This window comes from Hyla sarda, unplaced genomic scaffold (assembly GCF_029499605.1).
Source record: "Hyla sarda isolate aHylSar1 unplaced genomic scaffold, aHylSar1.hap1 scaffold_737, whole genome shotgun sequence".
NCBI classification, from domain to species: Eukaryota; Metazoa; Chordata; class Amphibia; order Anura; family Hylidae; genus Hyla; species Hyla sarda.
Window position 1 is genome coordinate 128,989 of NW_026610759.1, and position 23,937 is coordinate 152,925.

Here is a 23,937-nt window from a genome sequence, read left to right on the forward strand (position 1 = left end):
CCTATCCAGTCATCACCAGACCCCTCCATTACTGTATAATGTCCCAGCAGTGTCACCTCTCATCACCAGTTCCCTCCATTACTGTATAATGTCCCAGCAGTTTCACCTCTCCAGTCATCACCAGACCCCTCCATTACTGTATAATGTCCCAGCAGTGTCACCTCTCATCACCAGTTCCCTCCATTACTGTATAATGTCCCAGCAGTGTCACCTCTCCAGTCATCACCAGACCCCTCCATTACTGTATAATGTCCCAGCAGTGTCACCTCTCCAGTCATCACCAGACCCCTCCATTACTGTATAATGTCCCAGCAGTGTCACCTCTCTAATCATCATCACCAGACCCCTCCATTACTGTATAATGTCCCAGCAGTGTCACCTCTCTAATCATCACCACCAGACCCCTCCATTACTGTATAATGTCCCAGCAGGGTCACCTCTCCAGTCATCACCAGACCCCTCCATTACTGTATAATATCCCAGCAGTGTCACCTCTCCAGTCATCACCAGACCCCTCCATTACTGTATGATGTCCCAGCAGTGTCACCTCTCTAATCATCACCAGACCCCTCCATTACTGTATAATGTCCCAGCAGTGTCACCTCTCCAGTCATCACCAGACCCCTCCATTACTGTATAATGTCCCAGCAGTGTCACCTCTCCAGTCATCACCAGACCCCTCCATTACTGTATAATGTCCCAGCAGTGTCACCTATCCAGTCATCACCAGACCCCTCCATTACTGTATAATGTCCCAGCAGTGTCACCTCTCCAGTCATCAGACCCCTCCATTACTGTATAATGTCCCAGCAGTGTCACCTCTCCAGTCATCATCAGACCCCTCCATTACTCTATAATGTCCCAGCAGTGTCACCTCTCCAGTCATCACCAGACCACTCCAGTACAGTATAATGTCCAGCAGTGTCACCTCTCCAGTCATCACCAGACCCCTCCATTACTGTATAATGTCCCAGCAGGGTCACCTCTCCAGTCATCACCAGACCCCTCCATTACTGTATAACGTTGCAGCAGTGTCACCTCTCTAATCATCACCAGACCCCTCCTTTAATGTATAATGTCCCAGCAGTGTCACCTCTCCAGTCATCACCAGACCCCTCCATTACTGTATAATGTCCCAGCAGTGTCACCTCTCTAATCATCACCAGACCCCTCCATTACTGTATAATGTCCCAGCAGGGTCACCTCTCCAGTCATCACCAGACCCCTCCATTACTGTATAATGTCCCAGCAGTGTCACCTCTCTAATCATCACCAGACCCCTCCATTACTCTATAATGTCCCAGCAGTGTCACCTCTCCAGTCATCACCAGACCACTCCAATACTCTATAATGTCCCAGCAGTGTCACCTCTCCAGTCATCACCAGACCCCTCCATTACTGTATAATGTCCCAGCAGGGTCACCTCTCCAGTCATCACCAGACCCCTCCATTACTGTATAATGTTCCAGCAGTGTCACCTCTCCAGTCATTACCAGACCCCTCCATTACTGTATAATGTCCCAGCAGTGTCACCTCTCTAATCATCACCAGACCCCTCCATTACAGTATAATGTCCAGCAGTGTCACCTCTCCAGTTATCACCAGACTCCTCCATTACTGTATAATGTTCCAGCAGTGTCACCTCTCCAGTCATCACCAGACCCCTCCTTTACTGTATAACGTCGCAGCAGTGTCACCTCTCTAATGATCACCAGACCCCTCCTTTAATGTATAATGTCCAGCAGTGTCACCTCTCCAGTCATCAACAGACCCCTCCATTACTGTATAACGTCCCAGCAGTGTCACCTCTCTAATCATCATCACCAGACCCCTCCATTACTGTATAATGTCCCAGCAGTGTCACCTCTCTAATCATCATCACCAGACCCCTCCATTACTGTATAATGTCCCAGCAGTGTCACCTCTCTAATCATCATCACCAGACCCCTCCATTACTATATAATGTCCCAGCAGTGTCACCTCTCTAATCATCATCACCAGACCCCTCCATTACTGTATAATGTCCCAGCAGTGTCACCTCTCTAATCATCATCACCAGACCCCTCCATTACAGTATATTGTCCCAGCAGTGTCACCTCTCTAATCATCACCAGACCCCTCCATTACTCTATAATGTCCCAGCAGTGTCACCTCTCCAGTCATCACCAGACCCCTCCATTACTGTACAATGTCCCAGCAGTGTCACCTCTCTAATCATCACCAGACCCCTCCATTACTGTATAATGTCCCAGCAGTGTCACCTCTCCAGTCATCACCAGACCCCTCCATTACTGTATAACGTCCCAGCAGTGTCACCTCTCTAATCATCACCAGACCCCTCCTTTACTGTATAATGTCCCAGCAGTGTCACCTCTCCAGTCATCAACAGACCCCTCCATTACTGTATAACGTCCCAGCAGTGTCACCTCTCCAGTCATCACCAGACCACTCCAGTACAGTATAATGTCCAGCAGTGTCACCTCTCCACTCATCACCAGACCCCTCCATTACTGTATAATGTCCCAGCAGTGTCACCTCTCTAATCATCATCACCAGACCCCTCCATTACTATATAATGTCCCAGCAGTGTCACCTCTCATCACCAGACCCCTCCATTACAGTATATTGTCCCAGCAGTGTCACCTCTCTAATCATCACCAGACCCCTCCATTACTGTATAATGTCCAGCAGTGTCACCTCTCCAGTCATCACCAGGCCCCTCCATTACTGTATAATGTCCCAGCAGTGTCACCTCTCCAGTCATCACCAGACCCCTCCATTACTGTATAATGTCCCAGCAGTGTCACCTCTCCAGTCATCACCAGACCCCTCCATTACTGTATAATGTCCCAGCAGTGTCACCTCTCCAGTCATCACCAGACCCCTCCATTACAGTATAATGTCCAGCAGTGTCACCTCTCCACTCATCACCAGACCCCTCCATTACAGTATAATGTCCAGCAGTGTCACCTCTCCAGTCATCACCAGACCCCTCCATTACTGTATAATGTCCCAGCAGTGTCACCTCTCTAATCCTCACCAGACCCCTCCATTACTGTATAATGTCCCAGCAGTGTCACCTCTCCAGTCATCACCAGACCCCTCCATTACTGTATAATGTCCCAGCAGTGTCACCTCTCCACTCATCACCAGACCCCTCCATTACAGTATAATGTCCCAGCAGTGTCACCTCTCTAATCATCACCAGACCCCTCCATTACTGTATAATGTCCAGCAGTGTCACCTCTCCAGTCATCACCAGACCCCTCCATTACTGTATAATGTCCCAGCAGTGTCACCTCTCCAGTCATCACCAGACCCCTCCATTACTGTATAATGTCCCAGCAGTGTCACCTCTCCAATCATCACCAGACCCTCCGTTACTGTATAATGTCCCAGCAGTGTCACCTCTCTAATCATCACCAGACCCCTCCATTACTGTATAATGTCCCAGCAGTGTCACCTCTCTAATCATCACCAGACCCCTCCATTACTGCATAATGTCCCAGCAGTGTCACCTCTCCAGTCATCACCAGACCCCTCCATTACAGTATAATGTCCAGCAGTGTCACCTCTCATCACCAGACCCCTCCATTACTGTATAATGTCCCAGCAGTGTCAACTCTCATCACCAGACCCCTCCATTACTGTATAATGTCCAGCAGTGTCACCTCTCCAGTCATCACCAGACCCCTCCATTACTGTATAATGTCCCAGCAGGGTCACCTCTCCAGACATCACCAGACCCCTCCATTACTGTATAATGTCCCAGCAGTGTCACCTCTCCAGTCATCACCAGACCCCTCCATTACTGTATAATGTCCCAGCAGTGTCCCCTCTCTAATCATCACCAGACCCCTCCATTACTGTATAATGTCCCAGCAGTGTCACCTCTCCAGTCATCACCAGACCCCTCCATTACTGTATAATGTCCCAGCAGTGTCACCTCTCCACTCATCACCAGACCCCTCCATTACAGTATAATGTCCCAGCAGTGTCACCTCTCTAATCATCACCAGACCCCTCCATTACTGTATAATGTCCAGCAGTGTCACCTCTCCAGTCATCACCAGACCCCTCCATTACTGTATAATGTCCCAGCAGTGTCACCTCTCCAGTCATCACCAGACCCCTCCATTACTCTATAATGTCCCCGCAGTGTCACCTCTCCAGTCATCACCAGACCCCTCCATTACTGTATAATGTCCCAGCAGTGTCACCTCTCTAATCATCACCAGACCCCTCCATTACTGTATAATGTCCCAGCAGTGTCACCTCTCCAGTCATCACCAGACCCCTCCATTACTGTATAATGTCCCAGCAGTGTCACCTCTCCACTCATCACCAGACCCCTCCATTACTGTATAATGTCCCAGCAGGGTCACCTCTCCAGTCATCACCAGACCCCTCCATTACTGTATAATGTCCCAGCAGTGTCACCTCTCCAATCATCACCAGACCCTCCGTTACTGTATAATGTCCCAGCAGTGTCACCTCTCTAATCATCACCAGACCTCTCCATTACTGTATAATGTCCCAGCAGTGTCACCTCTCTAATCATCACCAGACCCCTCTATTACTGTATAATGTCCCAGCAGTGTCACCTCTCCAGTCATCACCAGACCCCTCCATTACTGTATAATGTCCCAGCAGTGACACCTCTCCAGTCATCACCAGACCCCTCCATTACTGTATAATGTCCCAGCAGTGTCACCTATCCAGTCATCACCAGACCCCTCCATTACTGTATAATGTCCCAGCAGTGTCACCTCTCTAATCATCACCAGACCCCTCCATTACAGTATAATGTTCCAGCAGTGTCACCTCTCCAGTCATCACCAGACCCCTCCATTACTGTATAATGTCCCAGCAGGGTCACCTCTCCAGTCAGCAGCTCAGTGATCCTGTGGGTAAGTTCCAGGATCTTCTTCTCATGTATCAGTGACTGAGGTGGAGGCTCTGGGATGGGGCCCTGGGCCCTTTTCCGTCCTCTTGACTCATGGAGATGGCTGCTGGGGGCCATACACTCCCCCCATGTCTTCTTCACTATGGTGTAATCCTGTGTATGGAGAGAGATAATGAGGGGACTGACCCCAGTATTCCTCCCCCACTACAAAGAGGAGATTGTGCCCCCTGTATAGAGCTCTAGTGAGCACATCTGGAATACAGGGGTCAGTTCTGGAGACCTCACCTACAAAGAGACATCCAGAACATAGAGCGGCTCCAAAGTTGTAGATGGGGGAACAACAATGGTGGAAATGTAGATGGGGGACAACAATGGTGGAAATGTAGATGAAGACAACAATGGTGGAAATGTAGATGGGGGACAACAATGGTGGAAATGTAGATGGGGACAACAATGGTGGAAATGTACATGGGGACAACAATGGTGGAAATGTAGATGAAGACAACAATGGTGGAAATGTAGATGGGGGACAACAATGGTGGAAATGTAGATGGGGGACAACAATGGTGGAAATGTAGATGGGGACAACAATGGTGGAAATGTAGATGGGAACAAAAATGGTGGAAATGTAGATGGGGGACAACAATGGTGGAAATGTAGATGGGGGACAACAATGGTGGAAATGTAGATGGGGACAAAAATGGTGGAAATGTAGATGGGGGACAACAATGGTGGAAATGTAGATGGGGGACAACAATGGTGGAAATGTAGATGGGGACAAAAATGGTGGAAATGTAGATGGGGGACAACAATAGTGGAAATGTAGATGGGGGACAACAATAGTGGAAATGTAGATGGGGGACAACAATAGTGGAAATGTAGATGGGGGACAACAATAGTGGAAATGTAGATGGGGGACAACAATAGTGGAAATGTAGATGGGGGACAACAATAGTGGAAATGTAGATGGGGACAACAATAGTGGAAATGTAGATGGGGGACAACAATGGTGGAAATGTAGATGGGGACAAAAATGGTGGAAATGTAGATGGGGGACAACAATGGTGGAAATGTAGATGGGGGACAACAATGGTGTAAATGTAGATGGGGACAACAATGGTGTAAATGTAGATGGGAACAACAATGGTGTAAATGTAGATGGGGGACAACAATGGTGTAAATGTAGATGGGGGACAACAATGGTGGAAATGTAGATGGGGACAACAATGGTGGAAATGTAGATGGGGACAACAATGATGGAAATGTAGATGGGGACAACAATGGTGGAAATGTAGATGGGGACAACAATGGTGAAATGTAGATGGGGCCAACAATGGTGGAAATGTAGATGGGGACAACAATGGTGGAAATGTAGATGGGGGACAACACTGATGGAAATGTAGATGGGGACAACAATGGTGGAAATGTAGATGGGGACAACAATGGTGTAAATGTAGATGGGAACAACAATGGTGTAAATGTAGATGGAGGGACAACAATGGTGTAAATGTAGATGGAGGGACAACAATGGTGGAAATGTAGATGGGGACAACAATGGTGGAAATGTAGATGGGGGACAACAATGATGGAAATGTAGATGGGGACAACAATGGTGGAAATGTAGATGGGGACAACAATGATGGAAATGTAGATGGGGACAACAATGGTGGAAATGTAGATGGGGACAACAATGGTGGAAATGTAGATGGGGACAACAATGGTGGAAATGTAGATGGGGACAACAATGGTGGAAATGTAGATGGGAACAACAATGGTGGAAATGTAGATGGGGACAACAATGGTGGAGATGTAGATGGGGAGGACAACAATGGTGGAAATGTAGATGGAGACAACAATGGTGGAAATGTAGATGGGGACAACAATGGTGGAAATGTAGATGGGGGACAACAATGGTGGAAATGTAGATGGGGACAACAATGGTGGAAATGTAGATGGGGACAACAATGGTGGAAATGTAGATGGGGACAACAATGGTGGAAATGTAGATGGGGACAACAATGGTGGAAATGTAGATGGGGGACAACAATGATGGAAATGTAGATGGGGACAACAATGGTGGAAATGTAGATGGGGACAACAATGATGGAAATGTAGATGGGGACAACAATGGTGGAAATGTAGATGGGGGACAACAATGGTGGAAATTAGAGGTGCACCGAAATGGACATTTCAGAACCGAAACGAAACCGAAATAAAAAAAAATGTCCGGCCGAAACCGATACCGAAAATGACTTCTCCCCGTCTTCTGGTAAAATGCAGCGCTCCGCTCATTAGATTCCCCCACATTAGATTGCCAGCTCCCCCACATTAGGTCGGGAGTTCCCCCACATTAATAGGCAGCTCCCCCACATTAATAGGCAGCTCCCCCACAATAGTAGGCAGCTCCCCCATATTTTTTTTCCTATTGTGTAGCTCCTGTGTGCATAATATTCTGCTCACCTAGCCCAGGCGGCGGCCTTTGTATTGATCTGATACATATGACTGTTATAGATACTATAGATGTATATTGATACACATTGATACTGTTGTCTCTCCTTCAGGTGACACACTTGACTACATTGTATTTACCACCCTACTCACATGTTTATTATTACCCCCTGCTGACCACTGTTTGCTACATACTTGATACATTATGATTGGCTACACGCTGTCACCCCCGGAATACCCCCGACCTGGGTGCTCTGCCTACTTAGCTCCCCTTGCGGAGTTTAACTCCTTAAGACTATCATAGCTCTCTTACATCTATTATACCGACGTTATCGGCTTTGACATTCACTACGGACTTCCATTGATAGCAGAGCGCTACGTGCGCACTTATCCCTACTAAAGCCTCGTTCATATGCCGGACTACTGAATTCCGGATTATCAGACTTACCCTGCAGCCGATGTACGGATCTAGAATGACTCCTCTACGAACTATGAGACTTTTTCTGCTATGTTCAACAAGGAGTACATAGCCTTTCAGTTCGCGGCTGGGAACACTAAGGACATTAGATGCACAGCTTCTACTCAGAGAACGGCCTCATTAGTCGCATGCTGCGATGCGCATCAGCCTCGCCAACTCCCCTGCCGGGGAGCGCCATCGACGCACATGTTTTGCTTTGTCCATTGTTGTTATTTCTGTTTACACTGTTACTATGACAATGTTGACGTCACACCCGGCATGCCGGCTATTGGGTGACGTCATCACTGGGCGCCTCCTCATGTATATAGCTGACTGCTTGTCCGCATCTCCAGCTAGACAGCAGAGGAAGGCTTTGTCGAAACGCGTCCTGTTTACCCGCATACAATAAATACGAATTGGCTTGCAACTTGGTGAGTGCCGGGATTTTTTGTTCTATATGCCTATTTTTTCCACGTGCACCACCCACCACAGAAGTGCCGACTCTTTTTCCTATACACCCCCTACAATAGTAGGCAGCTCCCCCCACATTAGGTCAGCATTTCCCCCACAATAGTAGGCAGCTCCCCCCAACAATATTAGGCAGCTCCCCCCCACATTAGGTCAGCAGTTCCCCCACAATAGTAGGCAGTTCCCCCACAATATTAGGCAGCTCCCCCCAACAATATTGGGCAGCTCCCCCGACATTTGTAGGCAGCTCCCCCCACAATATTAGGCAGCTCCCCCCCACAATATTAGGCAGCTCCCCCAACAATATTAGGCAGCTCCCCCACAATATTAGGCAGCTCCCAAAAAAATATTAGGCAGCTCCCCCCAACATTTGTAGGCAGCTCCCCCCACAATATTAGGCAGCTCCCCCCCACAATATTAGGCAGCTCCCCCCCCACAATATTAGGCAGCTCCCCCCCACAATATTAGGCAGCTCCCCCCACAATATTAGGCAGCTCCCCCCCCACAATATTAGGCAGCTCCCCCCCAACAATATTAGGCAGCTCCCCCCAACAATATTAGGCAGCTCCCCCCCAACAATATTAGGCAGCTCCCCCCCAACAATATTAGGCAGCTCCCCCCCACATTAGGTCACCAGTTCCCCCACAATAGTAGGCAGTTCCCCCACAATATTAGGCAGCTCCCCCCAACAATATTAGGCAGCTCCCCCGACATTTGTAGGCAGCTCCCCCCACAATATTAGGCAGCTCCCCCCCACAATATTAGGCAGCTCCCCCCACAATATTAGGCAGCTCCCCCACAATATTACGCAGCTCCCCAAAAAATATTAGGCAGCTCCCCCCAACATTTGTAGGCAGCTCCCCCCCCCCCACAATATTAGGCAGCTCCCCCCCCCCACAATATTAGGCAGCTCCCCCCCAACAATATTAGGCAGCTCCCCCCCAACAATATTAGGCAGCTCCCCCCCAACAATATTAGGCAGCTCCCCCCCAACAATATTAGGCAGCTCCCCCCCAACAATATTAGGCAGCTCCCCCCCAACAACATTAGGCAGCTCCCCCCCAACAACATTAGGCAGCTCCCCCCAACAATATTAGGCAGCTCCCCCCAACAATATTAGGCAGCTCCCCCAACAATATTAGGCAGCTCCCCCCACAATATTAGGCAGCTCCCCCCACAATATTAGGCAGCTCCCCCCCAACAATATTAGGCAGCTCCCCCCAACAATATTAGGCAGCTCCCCCCAACAATATTAGGCAGCTCCCCCCCAACAATATTAGGCAGCTCCCCCCAACAATATTAGGCAGCTCCCCCCACGATATTAGGCAGCTCCCCCCCCCACAATATTAGGCAGCTCCCCCCACGATATTAGGCAGCTCCCCCCACGATATTAGGCAGCTCCCCCCACATTTGTAGGCAGCTCCCCCCCCCCACAATATTAGGCAGCTCCCCCCCAACAATATTAGGCAGCTCCCCCCAACAATATTAGGCAGCTCCCCCCAACAATATTAGGCAGCTCCCCCCACGATATTAGGCAGCTCCCCCCACGATATTAGGCAGCTCCCCCCACGATATTAGGCAGCTCCCCCCCAACAATATTAGGCAGCTCCCCCCAACAATATTAGGCAGCTCCTCCAACAATATTACGCAGCTCCCCCCACAATATTAGGCAGCTCCCCCCACAATATTAGGCAGCTCCCCCCCAACAATATTAGGCAGCTCCCCCCCAACAATATTAGGCAGCTCCCCCCAACAATATTAGGCAGCTCCCCCCAACAATATTAGGCAGCTCCCCCCACGATATTAGGCAGCTCCCCCCACGATATTAGGCAGCTCCCCCCACGATATTAGGCAGCTCCCCCCACGATATTAGGCAGCTCCCCCCCCCCAACAATATTAGGCAGCTCCCCCCACAATATTAGGCAGCTCCCCCCCATTTGTAGGCAGCTCCCCCCCCCCCATTTGTAGGCAGCTCCCCCCAACAATATTAGGCAGCTCCCCCCCAACAATATTAGGCAGCTCCCCCCAACAATATTAGGCAGCTCCCCCCACAACATTAGGCAGCTCCCCCCACGATATTAGGCAGCTCCCCCCCCCCCCCACTATTAGGCAGCTCCCCCCCAACAATATTAGGCAGCTCCCCCCACAACATTAGGCAGCTCCCCCCACGATATTAGGCAGCTCCCCCCCCCACAATATTAGGCAGCTCCCCCCACAATATTAGGCAGCTCCCCCCCCCATTTGTAGGTAGCTCCCCCCCCAACAATATTAGGCAGCTCCCCCCATTTGTAGGCAGCTCCCCCCCCCACAATATTAGGCAGCTCCCCCCCAACAATATTAGGCAGTTCCCCCACAATAGTAGGCAGCTTCCCCCACCCCACAGACATACAGACATATACAGTATATGGCTGGAGGCTGTATGTCTGTACTGCTGCCCCCACAGTGTTCCGGTCATCGCTCCTCCGGCCCAGGGTCACATCTACTGCTATGGCCTATGGACCATATCAGCAGGTGCCGGGACCGGAGGAGCGGTGACCGGAACACTCAAGAAGATGACGCGGTCACTTACCAGGCCCCGGCCGGCGCACGTTCTCCTGCGACGATCCTGCGGTCCTCCTGCGTCTCTATGGTTGTCAGTGACGTCCCGTGCGTACGACCATAGAGGCGGAGAAGCGAAGGACCGAAGGAGGATCGCGAGAGGACGCCGGGGAATGGTGAGTGACCGGCGGACATCTATATGTCCCAAAAAGATTTTTCGGGACACAGGGATGTCCGGGATAGGAATACTTCTTTTTATGTGCCCAGGCCGGCTCCCGTGTGTGTCTGCAGGCGGGGGCCGGTCAGAGCATATAAAACCTAATACTGTATACTAAAAACCAGGGGGCCTCCAGCTGTTGTGAAACTACAACTCCCAGCATGTCCGGATAGACTTTGCCGGTCCGGGCATGCTGGGAGTTGTAGTTTCACAACAGCTGGAGGCCCCCTGGTTTTTAGTATACAGTATTAGTTTTTATATGCTCTGACCGGCCCCCGCCTGCAGACACACACGGGAGCCGGCCCGGGCACATAAAAAGAAGTATTCCTATCTCGGAGAGCGCGACACTCCCTCCCCCCCCCACCCCCCCCCCTCAGATGTTGCGGCCGGCCCCCCCTGTACCGCCCATGAGTGCCTCTGCCACTGGCAGTGTTTGCAACTTGTGCTGTGGGCGGGCCGGGGAGGTGGTCATTATCGGCACATTTTTAGTTGTTTCGGCATTTCCCCGAAACAGCTATTTTCGGCCGATATGTATCGGCCGCCGATAAATCGGTGCATCCCTAGTGGAAATGTAGATGGCTCAACATTGGTGGAAATGTAGATGGGGACAATGGTGGAAATGTAGATGGGGGACAACAATGGTGGAAATGTAGATGGGGACAACAATGGTGGAAATGTAGATGGGGGGGACAACAATGGTGGAAATGTAGATGGGGGGACAACAATGGTGGAAATGTAGATGGGGACAACAATGGTGGAAATGTAGATGGGGGGACAACAATGGTGGAAATGTAGATGGGGACAACAATGGTGGAAATGTAGATGGGGGGCCAACAATGGTGGAAATGTAGATGGGGGACAACAATGGTGGAAATGTAGATGGGGACAACAATGGTGGAAATGTAGATGGGGGACAACAATGGTGGAAATGTAGATGGGGACAACAATGGTGGAAATGTAGATGGTGGACAACAATGGTGGAAATGTAGATGGGGCCAACAATGGTGGAAATGTAGATGGGGGGGCCAACAATGGTGAAAATGTAGATGGGGACAACAATGGTGGAAATGTAGATGGGGGACAACAATGGTGAAAATGTAGATGGGGGACAACAATGGTGGAAATGTAGATGGGGACAACAATGGTGGAAATGTAGATGGGGGACAACAATGGTGGAAATGTAGATGGGGGACAACAATGGTGGAAATGTAGATGGGGAACAACAATGGTGGAAATGTAGATGGGGACAACAATGGTGGAAATGTAGATGGGGACAACAATGGTGGAAATGTAGATGGGGGACAACAATGGTGGAAATGTAGATGGGGACAACAATGGTGGAAATGTAGATGGGGACAACAATGGTGGAAATGTAGATGGGGGATAATGATGGTGGAAATGTAGATGGGGGACAACAATGGTGGAAATGTAGATGGGGACAACAATGGTGGAAATGTAGATGGGGGACAACAATGGTGGAAATGTAGATGGGGGACAACAATTGTGGAAATGTAGATGGGTCACCTCACCTCTCCGGTCAGCAGGTGGAGGATCTCCAAGGTGAAGTGTAATATTCTCTTAGTCATCTCCTTCCTGTCCTTCTCCATCCTTTGGGGTCATTCAGAGGAAGAGGAGACAAGTGGATCAGCTGGAGGGGAAGATGAGACAAGTGGATCAGCTGGGGGAGAAGAGCAGACAACTGGATCAGCTAGAGGAGAAGAGGAGAACACTGGATCAGCTGGAGGGGAAGAGGAGACAACTGGATCAGCTGGAGGAGAAGAGGAGAACACTGGATCAGCTGGAGGAGAAGAGGAGAACACTGGATCAGCTGGAGGGGAAGAGGAGACAACTGGATCAGCTGGAGGAGAAGAGGTGATATAATACATGGACCACATCATATGTCACATACACATCCTCACACACACACACATATATCATAAGATCAGAAATTATGTGTAATGTGAGAGGGAAAAAGTCACACAAGACACATCTCATGGTGGGGAAAAGTCACACAAGACACATCTCATAGTGGAGAAAAGTCACACAAGACACATCTCATGGGGGAGAAAAGTCACACAACACACATCTCATGGTGGAGAAAAGTGACACAAGACACATCTCATGGTGGAGAAAAGTCACACAAGACATCTCATGGTGGGGAAAAGTCACACAAGACACATCTCATGGTGGAGAAAAGTCACACAAGATACATCTCATGGTGGAGAAAAGTCACACAAGATACATCTCATGGAGGGGAAAAGTCACACAAGACACATCTCATGGTGGAGAAAAGTCACTCAAGACACATCTCATGGTGGGGAAAAGTCACACAAGACACATCTCATGGTGGAGAAAAGTCACACAAGACATCTCATGGTGGGGAAAAGTCACACAAGACATCTCATGGTGGAGAAAAGTCACACAAAACACATCTCATGGTGGGGAAAAGTCACACAAGACACATCTCATGGTGGAGAAAAGTCACACAAAACACATCTCATGGTGGGGAAAAGTCACACAAGACATCTCATGGTGGAGAAAAGTCACACAAAACACATCTCATGGTGGGGAAAAGTCACACAAGACACATCTCATGGTGGAGAAAAGTCACACAAGACACATCTCATGGGGGAGAAAAGTCACACAAGACACATCTCATGGAGGAGAAAAGTCACACAAGACACATCTCATGGTGGGGAAAAGTCACACAAGACACATCTCATGGTGGAGAAAAGTCACACAAGACACATCTCATGGTGGAGAAAAGTCACACAAGACACATCTCATGGTGGAGGGAAAAGTCACACGAGACATCTCATGGTGGAGAAAAGTCACACAAGACACATCTCATGGTGGAGAAAAGTCACACAAGACACATCTCATGGTGGGGAAAAGTCACAAAAGACACATCTCATGGAGGGGAAAAGGTCACACAAGACACATCTCATGGTGGGGAAAAGTCACACAAGACACATCTCATGGAGGAGAAAAGTCACACAAGACATCTCATGGAGGGGAAAAGTCACACAAGACACCTCATGGTGGGGAAAAGTCACACAAGACACATCTCATGGTGGAGAAAAGTCACACAAGACACATCTCATGGTGGAGAAAAGTCACACAAGACACATCTCATGGTGGAGAAAAGTCACACAAGACACATCTCATGGTGGAGAAAAGTCACACAAGACACATCTCATGGGGGAGAAAAGTCACACAAGACATCTCATGGTGGGGAAAAGTCACACAAGACACATCTCATGGTGGGGAAAAGTCACACAATACACATCTCATGGTGGAGAAAAGTCACACAAGACACATCTCATGGTGGGGAAAAGTCACACAAGACACATCTCATGGTGGTGAAAAGTCACAAAAGACACATCTCATGGAGGGGAAAAGTCACACAAGACACATCTCATGGTGGAGAAAAGTCACACAAGACACATCTCATCGTGGAGAAAAGTCACAAGAGACACATCTAATGGTGGAGAAAAGTCACACAAAACACATGTCATGGTGGGGAAAAGTCACACAAGACACATCTCATGGAGGGGAAAAGTCACAAGACACATCTCATAGTGGAGAAAAGTCACACAAGACACATCTCATGGAGGAGAAAAGTCACACAAGACATCTCATGGAGGGGAAAAGTCACACAAGACATCTCATGGTGGGGAAAAGTCACACAAGACACATCTCATGGTGGAGAAAAGTCACACAAGACACATCTCATGGAGGAGAAAAGTCACACAAGATACATCTCATGGAGGGGAAAAGTCACACAAGACACATCTCATGGTGGGGAAAAGTCACACAAGACACATCTCATGGGGGAGAAAAGTCACACAAGACACATCTCATGGGGGAGAAAAGTCACACAAGACACATCTCATGGGGGAGAAAAGTCACACAAGACACATCTCATGGAGGGGAAAAGTCACACAAGACACATCTCATGGTGGGGAAAAGTCACACAAGACACATCTCATGGTGGAGAAAAGTCACACAAGACACATCTCATGGTGGGGAAAAGTCACACAAGACACATCTCATGGTGGAGAAAAGTCACACAATACACATCTCATGGTGGGAAAAGTCACACAAGACACATCTCATGGAGGAGAAAAGTCACACAAGACACATCTCATGTAGGGGAAAAGTCACACAAGACACATCTCATGGTGGGGAAAAGTCACACAAGACACATCTCATGGTGGAGAAAAGTCACACAATACACATCTCATGGTGGGAAAAGTCACACAAGACACATCTCATGGTGGAGAAAAGTCACACAATACACATCTCATGGTGGGAAAATTCACACAAGACACATCTCATGGGGGAGAAAAGTCACACAAGACACATCTCATGGGGGAGAAAAGTCACACAAGACACATCTCATGGTGGAGGAAAGTCACACAAGACACATCTCATGGTGGGGAAAAGTCACACAAGACACATCTCATGGTGGGGAAAAGTCACACAAGACACATCTCATAGTGGAGAAAAGTCACACAAGACACATCTCATAGTGGAGAAAAGTCACACAAGACACATCTCATGGGGGAGAAAAGTCACACAAGACACATCTCATGGTGGAGGGAAAGTCACACAAGACAAATCTCATGGAGGAGAAAAGTCACACAAGACACATCTCATGGTGGAGAAATGTCACACAAGACATCTCATGGGGGAGAAAAGTCACACAAGACACATATCATGGTGGAGAAAAGTCACACAAGACACATATCATGGAGGAGAAAAGTCACACAAGACACATCTCATGGAGGAGAAAAGTCACACAAGACACATCTCATGGGGAAGAAAAGTCACACAAGACACATCTCATGGAGGAGAAAAGTCACACAAGACACATCTCATGGTGGAGGGAAAGTCACACAAGACACATCTCATGGTGGAGAAAAGTCACACAAGACACATCTCATGGAGGAGAAAAGTCACACAAGACACATCTCATGGTGGAGAAAAGTCACACAAGACACATATCATGGAGGAGAAAAGTCACACAAGACACATCTCATGGAGGAGAAAAGTCACACAAGACACATCTCATGGAGGAGAAAAGTCACACAAGATACATCTCATGGTGGAGAAAAGTCACACAAGACACATCTCATGGTGGGGAGAAGTCACACAAGACACATCTCATGGTGGGGAAAAGTCACACAAGACATCTCATGGAGGAGAAAAGTCACACAAGACACATCTCATGGTGGAGGGAAAGTCACACAAGACACATCTCATGGTGGAGGGAAAGTCACACAAGACACATCTCATGGTGGAGAAAAGTCACACAAGACACATCTCATGGTGGAGGGAAAGTCACACAAGACAAATCTCATGGAGGAGAAAAGTCACACAAGACACATCTCATGGTGGAGAAAAGTCACACAAGACATCTCATGGGGGAGAAAAGTCACACAAGACACATATCATGGTGGAGAAAAGTCACACAAGACACATCTCATGGAGGAGAAAAGTCACACAAGACGCATCTCATGGTGGGGAAAAGTCACACAAGACGCATCTCATGGTGGAGAAAAGTCACACAAGACGCATCTCATGGAGGAGAAAAGTCACACAAGACACATCTCATGGTGGAGAAAAGTCACACAAGATACATCTCATGGTGGAGAAAAGTCACACAAGACACATCTCATGGTGGGGAGAAGTCACACAAGACACATCTCATGGTGGAGAAAAGTCACACAAGATACATCTCATGGTGGAGAAAAGTCACACAAGACACATCTCATGGTGGAGAAAAGTCACACAAGACACATCTCATGGTGGAGAAAAGTCACACAAGACATATCTCATGGTGGAGAAAAGTCACACAAGACATCTCATGGAGGGGAAAAGTCACACAAGACACATCTCATGGTGGAGAAAAGTCACACAAGACATCATCTCATGGTGGAGAAAAGTCACACAAGACACATCTCATGGTGGGGAAAAGTCACACAAGACACATCTCATGGGGGAGAAAAGTCACACAAGACACATCTCATGGTGGAGAAAAGTCACACAAGACATCTCATGTGGGGAAAAGTTACACAAGACACATCTCATGGTGGAGAAAAGTCACACAAGACATCTCATGGTGGAGGGAAAAGTCACACGAGACATCTCATGGTGGAGAAAAGTCACACGAGACACATCTCATGGTGGAGAAAAGTCACACAAGACACATCTCATGGTGGGGAAAAGTCACAAAAGACACATCTCATGGAGGGGAAAAGTCACACAAGACACATCTCATGGAGGAGAAAAGTCACACAAGACATCTCATGGAGGGGAAAAGTCACACAAGACACATCTCATGGTGGGGAAAAGTCACACAAGACACATCTCATGGTGGAGAAAAGTCACACAAGACACATCTCATGGTGGAGAAAAGTCACACAAGACACATCTCATGGTGGGGAAAAGTCACAAAAGACACATCTCATGGAGGGGAAAAATCACACAAGACATCTCATGGAGGGAAAAGTCACACGAGACATCTCATGGTGGGGAAAAGTCACACGACACATCTCATGGTGGAGAAAAGTCACACAAGACACATCTCATGGGGGAGAAAAGTCACACAAGACATCTCATGGTGGGGAAAAGTCACACAAGACACATCTCATGGTGGAGAAAAGTCACACAAGACACATCTCATGGTGGAGAAAAGTCACACAAGACACATCTCATGGAGGGGAAAAGTCACACAAGACATCTCATGGTGGAGAAAAGTCACACAAGACACATCTCATGGTGGAGAAAAGTCACACAAGACACATCTCATGGTGGAGAAAAGTCACACAAGACACATCTCATGGTGGGGAAAAGTCACACAAGACATCTCATGGTGGAGAAAAGTCACACAAGACATCTCATGGTGGAGAAAAGTCACACAAGACACATCTCATGGTGGGGAAAAGTCACACAAGACACATCTCATGGTGGAGAAAAGTCACACAAGACACATCTCATGGTGGGAAAAGTCACACAAGACACATCTCATGGAGGAGAAAAGTCACACAAGACACATCTCATGGTGGGGAAAAGTCACACAAGACACATCTCATGGTGGAGAAAAGTCACACAATACACATCTCATGGTGGGAAAAGTCACACAAGACACATCTCATGGTGGAGAAAAGTCACACAATACACATCTCATGGTGGGAAAAGTCACACAAGACACATCTCATGGTGGGAAAAGTCACACAAGACACATCTCATGGGGGAGAAAAGTCACACAAGACACATCTCATGGGGGAGAAAAGTCACACAAGACACATCTCATGGTGGGGAAAAGTCACACAAGACACATCTCATGGGGGAGAAAAGTCACACAAGACACATCTCATGGGGGAGAAAAGTCACACAAGACATCTCATGGAGGAGAAAAGTCACACAAGACACATCTCATGGTGGAGAAAAGTCACACAAGACACATCTCATGGAGGAGAAAAGTCACACAAGACACATCTCATGGGGGAGAAAAGTCACACAAGACATCTCATGGAGGAGAAAAGTCACACAAGACACATCTCATGGTGGGGAGAAGTCACACAAGACACATCTCATGGTGGAGAAAAGTCACACAAGACACATATCATGATGGAGAAAAGTCACACAAGACACATATCATGGAGGAGAAAAGTCACACAAGACAAATCTCATGGTGGAGAAAAGTCACACAAGACACATCTCATGGTGGGGAAAAGTCACAAAAGACATCTCATGGTGGAGAAAAGTCACACAAGACACATCTCATGGTGGAGAAAAGTCACACAAGACACATATCATGATGGAGAAAAGTCACACAAGACACATCTCATGGAGGAGAAAAGTCACACAAGACAAATCTCATGGTGGAGAAAAGTCACACAAGACACATCTAATGGTGGAGAAAAGTCACACAAGACAAATCTCATGGTGGAGAAAAGTCACACAAGACACATCTCATGGAGGAGAAAAGTCACACAAGACACATCTCATGGTGGAGAAAAGTCACACAAGACACATCTCATGGTGGGGAAAAGTCACACAAGACACATCTCATGGTGGGGAAAAGTCACACAAGACACATCTCATGGTGGGGAAAAGTCACACAAGATACATCTCATGGTGGAGAAAAGTCACACAAGACACATCTCATGGGGAAGAAAAGTCACACAAGACACATCTCATGGTGGGGAAAAGTCACAAAAGACACATCTCATGGAGGGGAAAAATCACACAAGACATCTCATGGAGGGAAAAGTCACACGAGACATCTCATGGTGGGGAAAAGTCACACGACACATCTCATGGTGGAGAAAAGTCACACAAGACACATCTCATGGGGGAGAAAAGTCACACAAGACATCTCATGGTGGGGAAAAGTCACACAAGACACATCTCATGGTGGAGAAAAGTCACACAAGACACATCTCATGGTGGAGAAAAGTCACACAAGACACATCTCATGGAGGGGAAAAGTCACACAAGACATCTCATGGTGGAGAAAAGTCACACAAGACACATCTCATGGTGGAGAAAAGTCACACAAGACACATCTCATGGTGGAGAAAAGTCACACAAGACACATCTCATGGTGGGGAAAAGTCACACAAGACATCTCATGGTGGAGAAAAGTCACACAAGACATCTCATGGTGGAGAAAAGTCACACAAGACACATCTCATGGTGGGGAAAAGTCACACAAGACACATCTCATGGTGGAGAAAAGTCACACAAGACACATCTCATGGTGGGAAAAGTCACACAAGACACATCTCATGGAGGAGAAAAGTCACACAAGACACATCTCATGGTGGGGAAAAGTCACACAAGACACATCTCATGGTGGAGAAAAGTCACACAATACACATCTCATGGTGGGAAAAGTCACACAAGACACATCTCATGGTGGAGAAAAGTCACACAATACACATCTCATGGTGGGAAAAGTCACACAAGACACATCTCATGGTGGGAAAAGTCACACAAGACACATCTCATGGGGGAGAAAAGTCACACAAGACACATCTCATGGGGGAGAAAAGTCACACAAGACACATCTCATGGTGGGGAAAAGTCACACAAGACACATCTCATGGGGGAGAAAAGTCACACAAGACACATCTCATGGTGGGGAAAAGTCACACAAGACACATCTCATGGGGGAGAAAAGTCACACAAGACACATCTCATGGTGGGGAAAAGTCACACAAGACACATCTCATGGGGGAGAAAAGTCACACAAGACACATCTCATGGGGGAGAAAAGTCACACAAGACATCTCATGGAGGAGAAAAGTCACACAAGACACATCTCATGGTGGAGAAAAGTCACACAAGACACATCTCATGGGGGAGAAAAGTCACACAAGACACATCTCATGGGGGAGAAAAGTCACACAAGACATCTCATGGAGGAGAAAAGTCACACAAGACACATCTCATGGTGGAGAAAAGTCACACAAGACACATCTCATGGAGGAGAAAAGTCACACAAGACACATCTCATGGGGGAGAAAAGTCACACAAGACATCTCATGGAGGAGAAAAGTCACACAAGACACATCTCATGGTGGGGAGAAGTCACACAAGACACATCTCATGGTGGAGAAAAGTCACACAAGACACATATCATGATGGAGAAAAGTCACACAAGACACATATCATGGAGGAGAAAAGTCACACAAGACAAATCTCATGGTGGAGAAAAGTCACACAAGACACATCTCATGGTGGGGAAAAGTCACACAAGACACATCTCATGGTGGGGAAAAGTCACAAAAGACATCTCATGGTGGAGAAAAGTCACACAAGACACATCTCATGGTGGAGAAAAGTCACACAAGACACATATCATGATGGAGAAAAGTCACACAAGACACATCTCATGGAGGAGAAAAGTCACACAAGACAAATCTCATGGTGGAGAAAAGTCACACAAGACACATCTAATGGTGGAGAAAAGTCACACAAGACAAATCTCATGGTGGAGAAAAGTCACACAAGACACATCTCATGGTGGAGAAAAGTCACACAAGACACATCTCATGGTGGAGAAAAGTCACACAAGACACATCTCATGGTGGGGAAAAGTCACACAAGACACATCTCATGGTGGGGAAAAGTCACACAAGACACATCTCATGGTGGGGAAAAGTCACACAAGACACATCTCATGGTGGGGAAAAGTCACACAAGACACATCTCATGGTGGGGAAAAGTCACAAAAGACATCTCATGGTGGAGAAAAGTCACACAAGACACATCTCATGGAGGAGAAAAGTCACACAAGACACATCTCATGGTGGAGAAAAGTCACACAAGACACATCTCATGGTGGGGAAAAGTCACACAAGACACATCTCATGGTGGGGAAAAGTCACACAAGACACATCTCATGGTGGGGAAAAGTCACACAAGATACATCTCATGGTGGAGAAAAGTCACACAAGACACATCTCATGGGGAAGAAAAGTCACACAAGACACATCTCATGGTGGAGAAAAGTCACACAAGACACATCTCATGGTGGGGAAAAGTCACACAAGACACATCTCATGGAGGAGAAAAGTCACACAAGACAAATCTCATGGTGGAGAAAAGTCACACAAGACACATCTCATGGTGGGGAAAAGTCACACAAGACACATCTCATGGTGGGGAAAAGTCACACAAGACACATCTCATGGTGGGGAAAAGTCACACAAGACACATCTCATGGTGGGGAAAAGTCACACAAGATACATCTCATGGTGGAGAAAAGTCACACAAGACACATCTCATGGTGGAGAAAAGTCACACAAGACACATCTCATGGTGGAGAAAAGTCACAAGACATCTCATGGTGGAGAAAAGTCACACAAGACACATCTCATGGTGGGGAAAAGTCACACAAGACACATCTCATGGTGGGGAAAAGTCACACAAGACACATCTCATGGAGGGGAAAAGTCACACAAGACACATCTCATGGTGGAGAAAAGTCACACAAGATACATCTCATGGAGGAAAAAAGTCACATAAGACACATCTCATGGTGGGGAAAAGTCACACAAGACATCTCATGGAGGAGAAAAGTCACAAAAGACATCTCATGGTGGGGAAAAGTCACACAAGACACATCTCATGGTGGGGAAAAGTCACACAAGACATCTCATGGTGGAGAAAAGTCACACAAGACAAATCTCATGGAGGGGAAAAGTCACACAAGACATCTCATGGTGGAGAAAAGTCACACAAGACATCTCATGGTGGAGAAAAGTCACACAAGACATCTCATGGTGGAGGAAAGTCACACAAGACACATCTCATGGAGGGGAAAAGTCACACAAGACACATCTCATGGTGGGGAAAAGTCACACAAGACACATCTCATGGAGGGGAAAAGTCACACAAGACACATCTCATGGTGGAGAAAAGTCACACAAGATACATCTCATGGAGGAAAAAAGTCACATAAGACACATCTCATGGTGGGGAAAAGTCACACAAGACACATCTCATGGTGGAGAAAAGTCACACAAGACACATCTCATGGTGGAGAAAAGTCACACAAGACACATCTCATGGTGGAGAAAAGTCACACAAGACACATCTCATGGTGGAGGGAAAGTCACACAAGACATCTCATGGTGGAGAAAAGTCACACAAGACATCTCATGGTGGGGAAAAGTCAGAAGACACATCTCATGGTGGGGAAAAGTCACACAAGACATCTCATGGAGGGGAAAAGTCACACAAGACACATCTCATGGTGGAGAAAAGTCACACAAGACACATCTCATGGAGGGGAAAAGTCACACAAGACACATCTCATGGTGGGGAAAAGTCACAAAAGACACATATATATATTATATCCAAGACTGTGTGGTATACCCGCCCTACTCAATGATTGTGTATAGATATATACAGGTCTGGTTGTGTATATGTATATATATTATATCCAGGACTGTGTGGTATACCCACCCTCCTCAATGATTGTGTATAGATATATACAGGTCTGGTTGTGTATATATATATATATTATATCCAGGACTGTGTGGTATACCCGCCCTCCTCAATGATTGTGTATAGATATATACAGGTCTGGTTGTGTATATGTATATATATATATTATATCCAGGACTGTGTGGTATACCCGCCCTACTCAATGATTGTGTATAGATATATACAGGTCTGGTTGTGTATATGTATATATATATATATATTATATCCAGGACTGTGTGGTATACCCGCCCTCCTCAATGATTGTGTATAGATATATACAGGTCTGGTTGTGTATATGTATATATATATATTATATCCAGGACTGTGTGGTATACCCGCCCTACTCAATGATTGTGTATAGATATATACTGGTCTGGTTGTGTATATGTATATATGTATATTATATCCAGGACTGTGTGGTATACCCGCCCTCCTCAATGATTGTGTATAGATATATACAGGTCTGGTTGTGTATATGTATATATATATATTATATCCAGGACTGTGTGGTATACCCGCCCTCCTCAATGATTGTGTATAGATATATACAGGTCTGGTTGTGTATATATATATATTATATCCAGGACTGTGTGGTATACCTGCCCTCCTCAATGATTGTGTATAGATATATACAGGTCTGGTTGTGTATATGTATATATATATATTATATCCAGGACTGTGTGGTATACCCGCCCTCCTCAATGATTGTGTATAGATATATACAGGTCTGGTTGTGTATATATATATATATTATATCCAGGACTGTGTGGTATACCTGCCCTCCTCAATGATTGTGTATAGATATATACAGGTCTGGTTGTGTATATATATATATATATATTATATCCAGGACTGTGTGGTATACCCGCCCTCCTCAATGATTGTGTATAGATA

The 23,937-nt window shown here is 47.0% G+C and overlaps 1 protein-coding gene across 2 annotated transcripts in view; it reads right to left on the reverse strand.

Moving 5' to 3' along the window:
* LOC130344853 (gastrula zinc finger protein XlCGF57.1-like) overlaps window positions 1-23,937 on the reverse strand; it is a 66,106-nt gene that overhangs the window by 28,505 nt on the left and 13,664 nt on the right. The window contains exons 2-3 of one of the 2 annotated variants that reach the window (XM_056554470.1): window positions 12,564-12,682; window positions 4,880-5,059 (exon numbers count right to left, since the gene is read on the reverse strand). In XM_056554470.1, coding sequence (XP_056410445.1) covers window positions 4,880-5,059; window positions 12,564-12,641 — 258 coding nt within the window. In that variant the 5' untranslated portion in view covers window positions 12,642-12,682. Of the gene's footprint in view, window positions 1-4,879; window positions 5,060-12,563; window positions 12,743-23,937 lie in introns of both variants that reach the window. The other variant, XM_056554471.1, reaches the window with a different exon arrangement.